A 15,472-nucleotide genomic window follows, 5' to 3' on the forward strand; every position below is an offset into this window, starting at 1 on the left:
TCCCTCCTCCCCCTTCCTCTTCCTTCCCTTCCTTCCTTTCCTTCCTTCCATCCTTTCCTCTTTCTTTCATCTCACTCTTTAATAACTTCCTAAGAAAGGAGGTATGGGAAGTAAATTTTTTTGAGTCATTGCATATCTATATTCTATTCTCGAATGACAGTTGGGATGGGCATAGAATTCTAGGTTGAAAGAATTTTACCTTACAGTTTTTGCAGATATCTTGGAATACTGTTTATACTCAAGACTATTTTGATATTATGGTGGTTATTAGACTCACAATTAGGTTGTGTTATTTAATATGTCAGTAAATAGGCATATATATTCTATGTCAAATTTAATAAAAATGTTTATTTCATATATTTCATTATAATTGTTATCTTTTGTAGTCCTATATGTTTTACTTCACGCATTTAAAAATATTTTGAGAAAAGGTTCATAGGCTTCAGCTATGGCACAAAAATGTCAAGAACCTCAAGTTTGGTTTATTTTAAAAAGGTTTCTATTAATGTATTCATAAGCAACATATAGTATTTTCTTGGGTGTTTAAAAGTTTACATACATATTATACATACTAGTCTATGACCTGCTTTTGAAGTCCATGTTGATGCGTAAAGATGTATTTTGTAGAGTATGTTTTATTTGGAATTTATCCATTCCTAGAATAATGGACATTTAAGCTTCAGGTTTTTTATTCCAAAAATGTGCAGTGAATATTCTGAAGCTCTGTTCTTATGTAAATGTCCAAGAATTTCTTTAGACTACACTAGTATCTTTTTAATCTTTATTCTTTATTTTTTCTCAATTATTTTATTTTTTTAATCAATAATACTTGGCATATGGATAAAAATGGGTTATGAGACAAAGCAGTCCCTACTCTTCCCCTCCTTACTCTCCAGAAGCAAGTACTTAAACCTGCTATTTCTTCTTTTGGTATTTACTTTCATATTTCTAAGTAATAATCTTATACTGCCATTTCTTAATATCAAGTTTAGTAATTATACACAGATTTTCTTTTGTTACCTCTCTAACTAAGCTACTATTCCCATTTTTTAAAAGTTCTCAGCCCCTTTCTCTATCATAGAATGTGATCTGAAATCCTCACAGCAAAATTCATAGATGACTAAAGGTAGTTCTCCTAAGTAGTTGAGAGCAAGGTTTCTGGAAATGGAGAGACTTCTGTAGCCAGAAATTTATATAGGAAATTGGGAGAGGGACTTAATTAATTCAAATGAGTATGAGAATAGCAGAGAAAGTAAACCTTCATTTAAATTTAGAAACCAGTTTTATAGTTCATTAGGAGCCTTTGAGAGGTGATTCTTTTAGGTTATTAAATATCATGGTATTTCATTATTTTTCTGACACAAAGCAACTGGTTTGTCTCTGCTGTGTCAGATACAAAATAATCTTCACATTTAAACACGATCATTAATTTTAGTTCACTTTGTCAAAGAATGTTTATCTCTTGGTTTATGCAATTAATTTTATTTTTAATAGTGTTCACAGATTATATCTATCTGTTTGATGTGACAGAAAGGCCTGGCAAGCAATATTGTAAAATAATAGTGCAGCAGGGCAGATTTTTTGAAACTGATTTTCTAACTTGACATTCCTTCTGTACAGATTTCCCGGCTGTGAATTGGGTTCTTCAGTTTGATTGTCCAGAGGATGCCAACACATACATTCACAGAGCGGGTAGAACTGCCAGGTAGGTATGGGGGCCTATTTCTTTGCTTTTGGTGCTATCTAAAAAAAACATGCTTCCTGAACTGCAGACAAAGAATGGAGGAATTCAGGTAAATGAGTATTTGGTTTCGCATTTTTGTGGTGTAGGTTGGTAGCAGTTGATCAGTGGTTGTAAGTCACGATGGCTGAGACTTGATGATTACTGCTGAGAAAAATCCATGGAAATCTTATTTTAGTTCTAACTTTCTACCCTTACTAAGTTTTTTTTTATCAGAACTGCTCACTAAACATCATCTCACTGAATTCTAATGACCCCTCAGTGAGGTATAGTCCCTATTTTCAGATGAGGAAACTGAGTCTTTGAACAGTTAAACAATTTGGTTAAGATCCATGGAGCCACGATTTGAATCTAGGCAGTCTGACAACTCTAGTCTAGATCTGTACTCTTACCTTCTGTGGTCTGGGCTCTAAGAGGCAAGGTTGTTTTGCATCATAGATTTCTCTCTTGCCTTTTTTCCCCTGATATGGAAATCTTAGGCATTGCTGGGGACTACTCCCAAAGACTTCCTTTTTTTTTTTTTTTTAATATGTCCTCACTGTCCCCCCAATAAAAACATCTTTCCCCAATATATGCTAATAAACTATCTGGAAAAGAATATAGCAAAGTCATAATCATTTGGGAATAAATGGCATAGAAAGGTATCTGAATGAATGAAAAGAAAAACACTACCTCATTGCTATTGAGGTTGCAGTGAAGTTGGAAGATGTTTGCTGCTGGTAGAATTGTAAATGGTTAGCATCTTTCTGGGTAGCATTTTGTGATACTTATCAACAACCTTAGATTTCTTCCTTTTGTCTCAGTAGCTCCATATCCAGAAATCGATCTTAAGAAAATAGAGAGATGGAAAAATTTTCAGTAAAGATGTTCATCTGATTGATGTTTGTAATGGTTAAGAATTAGAAACAGCTTAAATAATAATCGATAGCGTTATGATTAATTATGATTAGCCAGGGATGGACTATTTCTTTGGATTTCCATTTTGTTACCACTTTCTTTCTCATCAAAACTGGATAAGTATTTATAATATGGATGTCAATGACTTTTGATGATTGATGCTGGAAGAGACACTTGACTAATTGGACTAATAGTTACTCTAGATTTTTAAGCCACTGACTTTTGTTTAATGATTTCCCAGGAATAGACCCAAGATTTAAAACCTCATCCAGGCAAAGACTCAGTTCTCCAGTAGGTCTGCTCTTCTATTAGCCCTACATTCCTTTCAGCACATGGCCAAGTGTCCTTTATTCCTTGCTTATCTGTGAAGTCACTTTGGCATTAAGTTCTTCTGAATTTGTGTCCATAGTTCTCAGATGGCTTTAAAGAAATTATTTTTGTTTGTGTCTGGTGAATTCTGTTGTTTGTTTCAGCTGAAGTGAAGGTTTTTCATGTCCTTCTATGGCCTAAGAAGTAGAACTCTTTCTTCCTGTTTGTTTTCTAATTTTCATAAAATGTTTGAGTGTTTAAACATTTTTCAGTTGATTCACTTTTACCCCATGTGCCATTAAACATGTGCTGTAATCAAAATGTACTCAAATAAATGCTTTTCTTTTAACTAGCATGAAGAGAGAGAATAGTAAAAGAGCGAAAGATAAAACTATTTTAAAATAGGGTTTATTTTCTAGAGTGTTCACAAGTGTCTTTTTATTGCGATTATATAATTTGAACAAGCAAGAGTTAGAACTGGGTTCTGTGTATGATATCTTCATGCATTCAGAAAATTTGCCTTTTAATGAGATCTAAGTAAATGAGACCTAGGTAGAGAATAGCAGCCTTGTTTTCCATTTCTGTAGTGCATCAGTGGTCTTTGATATGTTGGGTCCATGTTCAGATTATCATTCATAATGAGATAATTCAGAAATTTTTAGTAGTAGTTGGAATGAATGTTTCTCCATTGTTTCATTCTCCTCAATAAATGGATAGTATGTATGACTTCGTACATGTACCCATGCATACACTTCCATTTTGTGGTACTGTGCGCCTCCAGGTAGATCAAGTTGGAGCTGGTCTCTCACTAGCATATTGGACCTGGGGCATACAGGCTTTTAGATGTGCCATTGGTGTTGACATGGACAGGATAAACTTATTCCTTTATAGAATACATTTGGCAGTATTTAAAAATTATTCTTCCTGTGTGAAGTGCTTTAGGAAAAAGTACTTGAAGGAAACATATTTCAGGGATCTTGGTTCCCGGAGAAGTTAAAAACGTTGTGTAGTTGAATGTGCCATGGTGAACATGAAACTGGTCTTTATGACTGTGAAGATGAAGAGGAGGTAGAACAACATCGCAATTGATTGCATTTTAAGAGAGAGAATACCAATTTGAAAAACTATTATAATGCAATTTCTAATGTGGTCATTAATTTTTAAAGTACAAAGCTGTTTGATCCTTTGTAACCAATTAAAAAAAGTTGAATTGACTACTTTAGATGTATAGTCAATGTATAGTTTAGGATATGTAATGCTCATTTTTTCTTTGGCAGTTTAATAAAAAATGACTAAATTGTAGTTTAAGAGTTGCCATTAATGGGTTTAGAGATAATTAGAGAGTTTCGTGGGCCATGATCCTGGATAATTGAATTGAATAAAGACTAAATTAAAATTTGAAACTAATTAAAATCCTGTGTACATGCTGTAATTAAAACAAGGTTGCCAGATAGCGTTTACTTTTGGAATTGAACTGTATAAATATAGAGAAATGAATTCATTTCTTTTCTAAGGTTTGGGGAATGTTTTTTTCTTTTGCCCTTCCTGTGTTTTAGCTAAATGGACATAAAGGGTCATTCAGGTACTTATTGCCTTGAAATACTTATTCTAAGTTATTCACTTATCTGAAATTCTTTTGATCTTTAGCAATTGAGAAAAATTTTCCTCTTTTCCTTAATTACATACACCTCTTTTAACAACACAATGATCTCCTTTACAGACAAGTGAGGCAAGGGATCTGAATCTAATTTTATTTAAAAGTGATTGTCTATTTAGGGCTTACAGTTTTTGGTATTCACAAAATCAAGCTCTTCCAATGGTAAAATTGCTCAGTTGAAAATAAAGATTTGGGAATAGAAAATAGGTGTATATCAGACATTCTTAATTTTTTAACTCATTTCTTGTTTAGAAAAAAGTGCAACTTGCTGCCAGCGTTAATTTAACATCACGTGTACGAATGCTGTTTTCTAGGATTTGATATCTTCAGTGATCGAGAATTACTATGTTTCGTAAATGGAAATGCCATTACCAAAGGCTAGAGCAGTGTGAAAATAATAATAATAAAAGCGAGGTTTTGTGGTAAACTTTGGGGATAATGTTAGGACTGTAATCCGTGAGTTATCTAGGGGTAAACGCTGCAGTTGCAAGTGCCTCTGGCAAGTATTCTTGGGGCAGAAGGGATATGGGTTAAATGCTTTTATTTGGGGAGTTGGAGTCTGTATGTGGAAGGTGAGACTTCATATAAGTTTCACATACAAACAGTTGGGAGTTGATATATAAAGATGGGAGATTCTATACATAACTGTTCTGTTTTCCAGAGTAGTGGTAAAATCCAGCAATATTCCAGCTCCGTCCTATTTACTTGGCTGGCTGCATTTCGTGGATCTCATACTTTGTTTTAGAGTGATTTAGGTGGCAAAGTGTAATTCCACTAGGGGACAGCAGAGGACAATTCTTTGTATTGCACACTCACTGGCAGCAGTTCAGATGAACAGCAAATATGAAGGTGGAAAGTAGTTTAAATTTCTAATATGATAACAGTAAAAAGTGCATGATTGGTTTGTGGAAAATACTGGTACTTTACAGAATGAGTAATGAAGAGAGTTTAAAAAATGTATTTAATTGCTTTGTAAATTGAAATAATAAAAGTGAAAAGACAATTTCCATGAGTACTAATTTACTGAAACTTATTATATGTATCTTAGGTTTTACATAGGGACAATCTTTACTAGTGAAAATTCTTTTTTCATTCCTTTATCTTAGACTTAGGAAGATTCTATCTTCAGTCCACTCCTATGTAGAGCCTCTTGCTTCCTTATGTGCCCTTTCTGTTTGTTGGTATATGAAATTTACAGCTTTTAAAAAAAAGGGCAGAATTAATCCTTTATTTTGCATTAAGAAGCATTGAGGAACTGGGGTATGACCTGTCTAGCTACTGAGGTAGGTAAGGGGGCTGATATTACTTAGGAGTCTGTTGTTTCCCAGGCACTTCCCTTTTGCTCTCCTGCTATCTTTTCTAACACTGCAAGCAGAGTGATCCTTTTAAAATATGTCAGATCATGTCACTCCTCTGATGGCTTCTCATTTTACTCAGAGTAAAAGCCAATGACCTGTAGGGCTTATAATATTCATCCCCCTTCCAACCCTATTTCTTATTATTCTCCTTTTATTCCCTATGCTCCACACTGGTCTTGCTGTTTTTCCTACATGCCAGGCATGTTTTTGTTTCAGGACCCTTATTTATGTTTCTTCTGGAATGCTCTTCCCTTAAGTATGCACATGGATGTTTTCTTCTGCCCCAACCACAACTCCTTACCTTGCTCTATAATTTCTTTCTTTCATATCACTTAACACCTTTTACTAACTAGAACATTTACTTATTATATTTATTGTTTCTCTTTGCTAGAATGTAAGCTTTGTAAGGTCAAAGAACTTCATTTACTTAATTGATGTATGTATCTGGAGGCTTAGAACAGCGCCTGGCACAGAGTAGAGACTTGAGATAACACAGTTAGCTTCTTGAATCAGACATGAGTTAGAGATCTTACCTAATATATTAATTAGTTATTGCAGTGTAACAAATTACCTAACTTAATGTCTTAAAGCAAGAATCGTATATTATCTCTTTGTGGTCAGGAATCCAGGTGTGGCTCATTTAGGTCTTCTGGCTATTGGCCAGTCACACGTTCTTAAGCTATTAAAACTGTTTTTTTTTGTTGTTGTTGTGTGTTGCAGTCAGGGTGTCAGCACTTTAAGGTTCAACTAGAGGTGGATCCAGTTCCAAGTTCACTCATGTACTTGTTGCCAGGATTCATTACCTCACTGGCTCTTGGTCAGATGTGTCTTTCAGTTCCTTTCTACATAGTCATTCTCTTCATAGAGCTTCTCACAACATGGCAGCAGGCCTCATCAGGGAGAGCAAATGAGAGGGGAAGGGGGAGTAAGATGGAAGCCACAATGTCTTTTATGACCTAGACTCGCAAGTCACCCTCCATCTTAACTGTAGTATCTTAGTGGTTACACAAATCAGCACAATTCAGTGCCTGTGTGGGACTTCAAGGATGTGAATACCAGGAGGCCTGGATTATAAAGAGCCGTTTTGGAAGCTGCCTACCACACCTAATATCAAACTTTAATAATTTCAAGGAGAACGTTAATCAGGAGGTGTATGTGAGGCAAGAGAAGGTCTGGGACCTTTAAGACAGCCACAGCCATAGGTCTATCCTTGCACATCAGGATGTGCTCTGGCTTTAGTCTCTAAGTGATATGCGAGGCTTATCACTTACACAGATGGGCAGATTGGTATACTGAGTTACAAGGTAGAGACCTACCCCTTGAATCTATAGACTGTGAACAAAATGGTACATCCTATTATAGCATCTCATAAATGAGGACTCTAATGCTAGCAAATTGACCATGTTTGTTCCCTAGGAGGCCTGTCATTAGTATGTTTACGAGATTTGACTATATGGTTCTTTTTTTTTTTTTCCTGGGGAAGACTTCTCTTTCTCTGCACTCACACAGGGAATTACTAGTTAGTAGCTTAGCCACTTCCTAAAATTGAGTAAAAATCTGAGTGAATAAATGAACTCATTTAGCCTTATGAAAGAGATCTTCTTATCAGGGCAACTTTTTCTCAGAGATTGTGAGGTAAAATGTGTCCAAGCTTACTCAGGTAGTACCAGGCCTGGGATTTATACTTGGGTCTTTCGGACTTTGCAACTCATGTTCTTGTCAGTGTGCTCCAAACAGCTGTTTTTATTTAATGACATTTAGTGGCTACTCCTCCCATGCAGGGCTTCTAGAATACATGAAAGCCAGGAACTTGGAGAAGGAAGTTAGGTAACTTTAATTTGCTGCCATTCGTGGTCATGCACTAAAAATATATGCATTTTTCCTTTATTTGGACTGTGAGAGACAGACACCCCATAGTTGATCAAACACTGTCCTTGGACAAAAAAACAAAGTTAGGTTTGGGTTTGCTCTGTCATCTGATAGTTGTGTACCCTTGGATCGGCTTAACCTCTTTAAGCCTCAGTTTCTTCTGTAAAATGGGGTTAATCATAGCTAACTAATTTTCCTGAAAGTATAATTTTAGGTGGTATCAGTACTGCTTTTATATGCGTTAAATTAAAAAAAAAATTTTCTGGGGATAGTAAATAGTTTTTGATGATTTCTGTCCTTGCCCTGTAAACTCCATAAATTGTTATTCGTAATCAGTTGCTAGCACCTTTCTTTGCAGCAAATGTTAGCCAGCTTGGTTTCTTCCCGGTTATTTTGTGGTTGTCAAACTGTTGAGCCTATTGTGGTATACTTGTTCATATTTCCAAGATCTTAGGCTGTAGATGATTTTTTTTTCCCAGAGTATTTTCCTGTCTTTTTCTTTTTTAAATCTAAGTAGAATCTTTAGATAGTCTGTGAGTCAGAGATACCCTTTCTCCTGGGATAAGCTTTTCTTTGTGCCATGTTGTGCAGGAGGAACAGAACAGTTGGACTCTGATTTCTGTGGCTGGCTGTGTGTATCTGCATGGCTGACTACACTGTTCTCTCACAGTGGCAGGAACTCTTGGGGTTGGTTGCCACAGATAAGGCTGAGGCATAGAGAGAAGAGGAGGCTACAGGAAGGAGTAAAAAGAGAGAAGGGCTGTGAAATAGCAGTGTGACCAACAGTTGTCTTCATTCTCTACCTCTTGTATTGTGAACAATGACTTTATTAATAGAGTCACATGTGTAGAATTTTAGATCATGAAGGGACCTAGATCATTCAAATTGTATAACTTATAAATAAAAATGTGATATATAATGATAAAGTGATTCATTATTTAAGGTTATAAAGCTAATGAATAGTACAACTGGTACTTGAAGTAAGTTCTTTTACTCCAAATCCAGTGTTTTATCTACTAATGCAACGTCTAGTGGTTCGTTTACATTGGTTCACTCACCAAGTTTTTAATGACTAGCTTTTACATATAAACGATGTATATTTTAGGTACAAAAGACTAATTCATACATGCTCTCAAAAGTCAGGGTAAGGAAATACACTAATATTGGTAGTAGTGGGATGTGTATTAATGAAGTAAGAGTGATGCAAAATATGTAGATTTTTAAAAGCATATAAAGTTTAAAAATTTTTTTTGATAACTTTTATTGTAAAAGTAATGCTTATTTACTATACAAATTCTAGAAAATGGCAAAACAATTAAACGGCCAAATCCCACCATCTAAAAATATCTTTTCTTGTATGTTTGTGCATTTTAAAAAATAACAAAAATGGAATTATTCTAAATATATTATAACTTGATTTGTAACCTGGAGAACCAGGCTGTGAGAACTGAGGGTGGATAGTCAGTTGTGAACACTGCCAGATCATGCTACAGCAGTAGAGGTGTGGATGAGCAAAGTTGAAGGGATACTAAAAGACTCAACTAGAGTGGAGTTTGTGTTGGGAAATCCGAATTGGAGTAGTTGAAGATTAATAGTTCATGAATAGAAGACAAACAAACTATTGTCAGAATGGCAAGGCTGTTTTTTTTTTTTAATAAAATTTTAAATTTTTCACTTATAATTGGGATACAGTATTATATTAGTTTCAGGTGTACAGCATAGTGACTAGAGAGCTCTATAACTCACAAAGTGATCTCAATAAATCTATACCCCTCTGCCACCATACATATTTATTACAATATTATTGACTATATTCCTTATGCCATACTTTGTATCTCCATGACTATTTTGTAACTGCCTATTAGTACTTCTTAATCTCTTTCTCCTTTTTACCAATGCTCCCCAACCCCCCTTTCATCTGGTGATTCTCAAAATCTTCTATGTATCTATGAGTTTGTTTCTATTTTTTCTTTGTTTATTTTGTTCTTTAACTTCCACATGTACATGAAATCATATGGCATTTGTTTTTATCTAACTTACTCCATTCAACACAATACCTTCTAGGTCCATCATGCAATATCTTTTTCCATTTCCTTCCTTTTAGTCTTTGTGTGTCTTTTAATCTGAAGTGAGTCTCTTATAGGCAGCATATGTAAGGGTCTTGTTTTCTTATTCATTCAGCCACCCTATCTTTTGATTGGTACATTTCATTCCTTTTCAGTTGAAGAACTCATTGATAGATATGTGGTTATTGCCATTCCTTATTCATATTTTTGAAACATTTTTTTCTTCATAAAGAAATCCAGCATTTCCTCTAATACTGGCTTGGTGGTGAGGAACTCCATTAGCTTTTTGTTGTCTGGGAAGCTGTTTATCTGTCCTTCGACTCTGAATGATAGCTTTGCTGGATGAAGTAATCTTCGTTGTAGATCCTGGGTTTTCATCACATTGAATATTTTGTGCCAGACCCTTCTGTCCTGCATAGTTTCTTTTGAGAAATCAGCTGCTAGTCTTATGGGTGCTCCCTTGTAGGTAACTAACTGCTTTTTTCTTGTTGCTTTTAAGATTCTCTCTTTGTATTTAACTTTTGGCATTTTAATTATGATTTGTCTTGGTGTGGGCCTCTTTGGGTTCATCTTTTTTGGGAATCTCTGAGCTTCCTGTGGTTGTATGTCCATTTCCTTCACCAGGTTAGGGAAGTTTTCCATCATTATTCCTTCAAACAGATTTTTAACTTCTTGCTCTCTTCTCCTTCTGGTTGGTACGCTATGATGCAAATGTTGTTAGGCTTGATGTTGTCTCATAGTCTCCTTAAATTATCTTCATTTTTTGTATTCTTTTTTCTTGTTGTAGTTGTGTTTGGGTGTCCTCCACTACCTTATTCTCTATATCAGTAATTCGATCCTCCTCTTCATCCACTCCGTTGATTCTTTCTAATGTTCTCTTCATCTCAGATATTGTATTCTTCATTTCTGACTGGTTCCCTATAGTAATTTCCACCTCTGTTTTTGTTTTTTATCTCTTTGTTAAAGTTCTCACTAAGTTCATCTCCCCTTTACCTAAGTTCATTGAGCATCTTTATAACCAGTGTTTTGAACTCTACATCTGTTAGATTGCTTGACTTCACTTTGTTTAGATTTTTTTCTGGAACCGTGTTCTGTTCTTTCATGTGGGACATGCTTCTTTGTCTCCCCATTTTGGCTGCCTTTCTGTATCTGTTACTTTGTATAATGTAAAGCTCCTAAATTTCTCGTTCTTAGTAGCGTGGCTTTGTGAGGCCCAATGGCACAGTCCTGAGAGGGGTTCAGCTGCAGGCCAAGTTTATCCCCAGGCTATGCCCCTCTGGAGCCACCTGGTAAGAGTCAGCAAGCAATCATAGTTGGCTGCCACTGGGCTGTGCTTGTAGTTTCCTCAAAAGGATATGCCAGAAAACGATGCCAGCTGCTGTCAATGTGGGGCTTGGAGCTGCTCAGCAAGGAGCACAGGGCATACCGAGGACACTATTGGACATGGCTTGGATAGGGCTGCATGATGGGAGGGCCTGGTAAGGCTGTTTTCCCTTCCTCTGGCCACAGTTTATTTCAAAGTTATTTCAGTGGAAGAATTGCCATTGGGATCCAAAAGCCAAAGGTCTGGATCTCCTATTTTACCTAGAAATACTAGTGAGCTTTAGGATGTAGACATAAATTTCCTGATATCTGACAATCATGATCAGTCTATTAAGTTTCCTTCTTTCTGGAGGAGATCCTGTTATAGTTGAAAAAAAGCAATGAATTGGAAATTTAAAATCTCTGATATGTAATGGTCAGTGTTTTTCTCCCATGCAAACCGCAATTTCCTCTTCCCTGATGTAAAAGAAGCCTGAACTCTGTGCTTTCTTAAGATGGATCTGGGGCATCCTCTCAGTTGGCACTTTTTGGATCAATAAACCTGTCCTTACTCCAAACTCTGACATTTTGAATTCTGGCCTTTCAAAGTGTCGGGCACATGGACTTTGGACGGGTAACAGACACGCACACACACACATGCTCACTCTAAAGCAGTATTTCTAAAAGTGTATTCCTCTATTGATTGCTTGCTTTTAAGTTTGACAAATTGATATAAAATGGAGCTCTTTATAAATTCTGAAGAGCTATGTAAATGTAACATGGTATTAATACTGATGGTGAAAATGAGATTTTTGTTGTGTTTCAGATGTAGGGCTTTTTATATGATGCCTAGAATGTCTCTGAAAATAATCTGTCTAAATATATGGAATTTTAAAAATGTAGGCCTGATGAAGAACATTTGTTTCTCTTTATACATATACTTAGCCTTGGGCCTTGGATATTGCTTTTGAAATCTAAAAGCTAGCTCATGGGTGAATAAACTATTCTTGTAAGCATTAAAAAAGAAAAGTGAAATGTGCTTATGGTTTTTTTTTAAAGTGCTTTTATTTTTGAAATAAAAGCTTACTGGAAATTTTTGGGTGTTGGTGTGTGGGAGATAATTTGTGCTTTCCATTGTTTCTGGGTAAAGCTGTGATGTAAAATAGGTAAAATGTTTTTATTAGATGCTTGCCTTATGCTATTTGACTTTGGACTTTCCCCCCCCATTTTTCCATTGAGAATCTTCTGTATTTCAGTGCTGCAATCTGTCTTAACCTTGTGTTGCCTTTATGTATATTCTGTAGGTACAGTTTTAAAAGATTTGGCTATGACCCTCTTGTGACTTTAATCTTGGATCATTCTCCCAGATTCTCCCTGGGAGCATGAATGAGTAGATAAGATAGATGTAGATTATTAGACTTATTATTTCTGTTTATGATTCATTCTGAAGATCAGAGATCTTTAGTGGATGCCTTTTTGATATCCTAGAGCCTTTTTTTTTTTTTTTAACCCTTTTGCCTCAATTCTGGCCCTACGGTGACTGGAGGACTTATTTATTTTTCTCTCCATTTCTGAATTTGTATATAGAATGTTAAAAGGGTATCCTTCAACCCACTGATCTCCCTCCTTCTTAATTGTTCCTCTTTGGGCCACACAAAGTAAGTCTTTTTGCTTATTATGGTAATTGTTTCCACTTTGAGTCTAGCTACCTTGAGGGCATTTTATAGTAAGTGTACTACGTAGTGGTCAGGTCTGTCCTCTTTGACCTGTAACTGGTCCCTAGTGAAATCCTGGAGCTTCAGAAGTTGTGATGTCTCTCAGGTATCAGGTCTCTCAGGCTGTTGCCTCACTACTTCATATACTAATAATTTTTGCCTTCACAGATAGTTAGTCCAACACTGCTTAGGGGGGATGCTTTAAATTCATATTTCTTTATGGGAAATAAAGATGAAACATTTGAGTCATGCAAGCCTTATTAAAATACAATGAGGAAGGTTTTTGGTAGTAGTTTTCCTGTTATAAAACATTTAGTAAAAAGAGTAAATGTGTGTTTAGCCTTACTTTTTTATTCTTCTTTAATACACGTGCATTTAGAACACCTAGAAAAAGCAAATAAGCATGAAGAAGACAAACTCCTAGACTCTCTCAACTGATGCCTTTTCCACCTGGAAAACTTGACTCTCTCTAATGTTTGATTAATTCTTAATTGTTCTTTTAGGTCTCAGCTCTTAGATACCATTTCCTTGGGGCAGTTTTCTTGACTCCTAGACTACATTCAGTAGAGTTGTCTGTTACATGTTCTCATAATTTCCTGTATGTCTACTATAACATTCATACCACTTTATTGTTACTCCTGGTTTTGATGTCTATCCCTAGTAGTCTGTAAGCTCTGTGACAGCCAGCACTATGTCTGTTTTATCACACTATTTTAGTGCTTGGCATATAGTGGCCCCTTAAAGTCTTAAAAATGTATGAATTAATTTAAAACTTTTAACAGTTTTGATTTATTTCATACTTTTCTATAGACACTCTTTTATGTACTTCTGTAAAGGTATTACACTAGAGTTTCACCTTATGCGTAGGAGTGGAGTTTTAAAATTAATATATGAGGTTAAAAATTGCCCTTTAGTTTTTATAGTATGGTACAATAAATCAACAAAGTCAACTTTTCCCTCCAGCGTTCAATGATAAAGTTTTGCTCATGTACAGTGGTTTTGTCTCTCTAAACAGATGCATCCAAGGTCCTCCCAAACCAGACTCTTATGTACCTTTCTAGCAGTCTTTCTTACAGTTTACTTATGTACACTGGCTTTGGTTGAGTTTCACCTATCTTTAGTTCTAAGTTTGCCTTGTATTTTGTGGTTAATGTTCCTTTGTTCATGCTATTCTCTCCCTTTGGGATACTTTAGCTTTTTTTCTTTCTATCCATTTTTAGGTTCCACCTCAAATTCCATCTGTTATGACCTGTTTCTGTTTTTTTCTTGCTAACCCTGAGTGATGTCTCTTCAATTCTGAGTTTGTGGTGTTTATTTATTGCCCGTGGTTGTCCTTTGACACTTACTCGTTTACCATTTTAGGCCTCTTTTTTGAATCTCTTGCTTTTGAGTGTTTATCTTTTCTAGTCAACTGGATTGTTAAATCACTGAAGTCGGGGAGGGATGGGTAGTCATTTTCTATTTTTTTGTGTGTTTTTACAGTTTATTCCTGGCATACTTTCTCAGGAAATAATTTTATTTGATTAACTCTAAAAACTTACCGCTCATGTTTTATAGTATGAACCATTGAAGAGAATGCTTTGAAATTATTTTTTCTTTTGTGTCTTTAAAAAATTACCATAGACCATAATAAAAATTAATAAAAAAATTTTCCCACAGATATCCAATTCTGTTCTCTCTTATTGCTTGCACGTAATGTAGCTGAGAATAAGGTGTCAGGGAAATCTGTGTTCAGGTAGCACAAGAAGTTTAAGTAACTATGAGTGCCTTGTGGCCTGCTTATATAGAAATTTCTGATGGCACATTATGAAATAAGATTTTACTAGGTAAGGGAAAAGAAGTACATGGATTGGAGGCAAGTTTTTTACCTGGGTAGAGATCTATTTCTTATAGGTCAAATCCCCAGGAAGATTAGATTTCTTTAATGTATTGGATTCCATGTTTATTAAATGACTAATTTTATTATAATATTCTAGTGGCTTGAATGAGAAATTGTCATCTTGCTATAAGTAGAATGCTATTTAAGAAATTTAATTGTTTTGTTTCTTAGGATCGATCTAGTTCTTGTGGTATAGCCTCAGAGTCACTAGGAATTATAACTAGTGATGAAAATTTGAAAAAGGTATTCGGAGTTCCAGTTTTCTGTTGTCACATTTCAAAAAAATGATATTTCTAATATTTACAAATTAGATGAACTTGCTTACATGTTACCTACTTATCAAACTGTTAAAATATAAAATACAGATTGCATTGATGTGAAGAGATCTTGTTTGTTTTTTTGTTTAGGTATAAAGAGGATGGTGAAGCTTTATTAATTTTGCTCCCCTCAGAAGAAAAAGGGATGGTACAGCAGCTTCTTCAGAAGAAAGTGCCTGTGAAGGCAATCAAGTAAGAACTATTTGGTGTCTTGATATTATTGTTAGGATATTGAAGGCATGAAATTATGCTTAATTATATATACCTAATTCCTTCTTCTATTCTTTTTTGCTGTCTGGTTTATGACTTTTTTGTTTTTAATTTTTCAGAAGACTGTTGTTAGTGGAGAAGATAAGATGAAA

The 15,472-nt window shown here is 35.3% G+C and overlaps 1 protein-coding gene across 1 annotated transcript in view; it reads left to right on the forward strand.

Moving 5' to 3' along the window:
- DDX10 (DEAD-box helicase 10) overlaps positions 1 to 15,472 on the forward strand; it is a 230,211-nt gene that overhangs the window by 28,409 nt on the left and 186,330 nt on the right. Inside the window, exons 9-10 of the mRNA XM_006913434.3 lie at positions 1,621 to 1,705; positions 15,201 to 15,302. Coding sequence (XP_006913496.1) covers positions 1,621 to 1,705; positions 15,201 to 15,302 — 187 coding nt within the window. The remainder of the gene's footprint in view (positions 1 to 1,620; positions 1,706 to 15,200; positions 15,303 to 15,472) is intronic.

Source organism: Pteropus alecto, unplaced genomic scaffold (genome assembly GCF_000325575.1).
Source record: "Pteropus alecto unplaced genomic scaffold, ASM32557v1 scaffold385, whole genome shotgun sequence".
Classification (NCBI taxonomy): domain Eukaryota; kingdom Metazoa; phylum Chordata; class Mammalia; order Chiroptera; family Pteropodidae; genus Pteropus; species Pteropus alecto.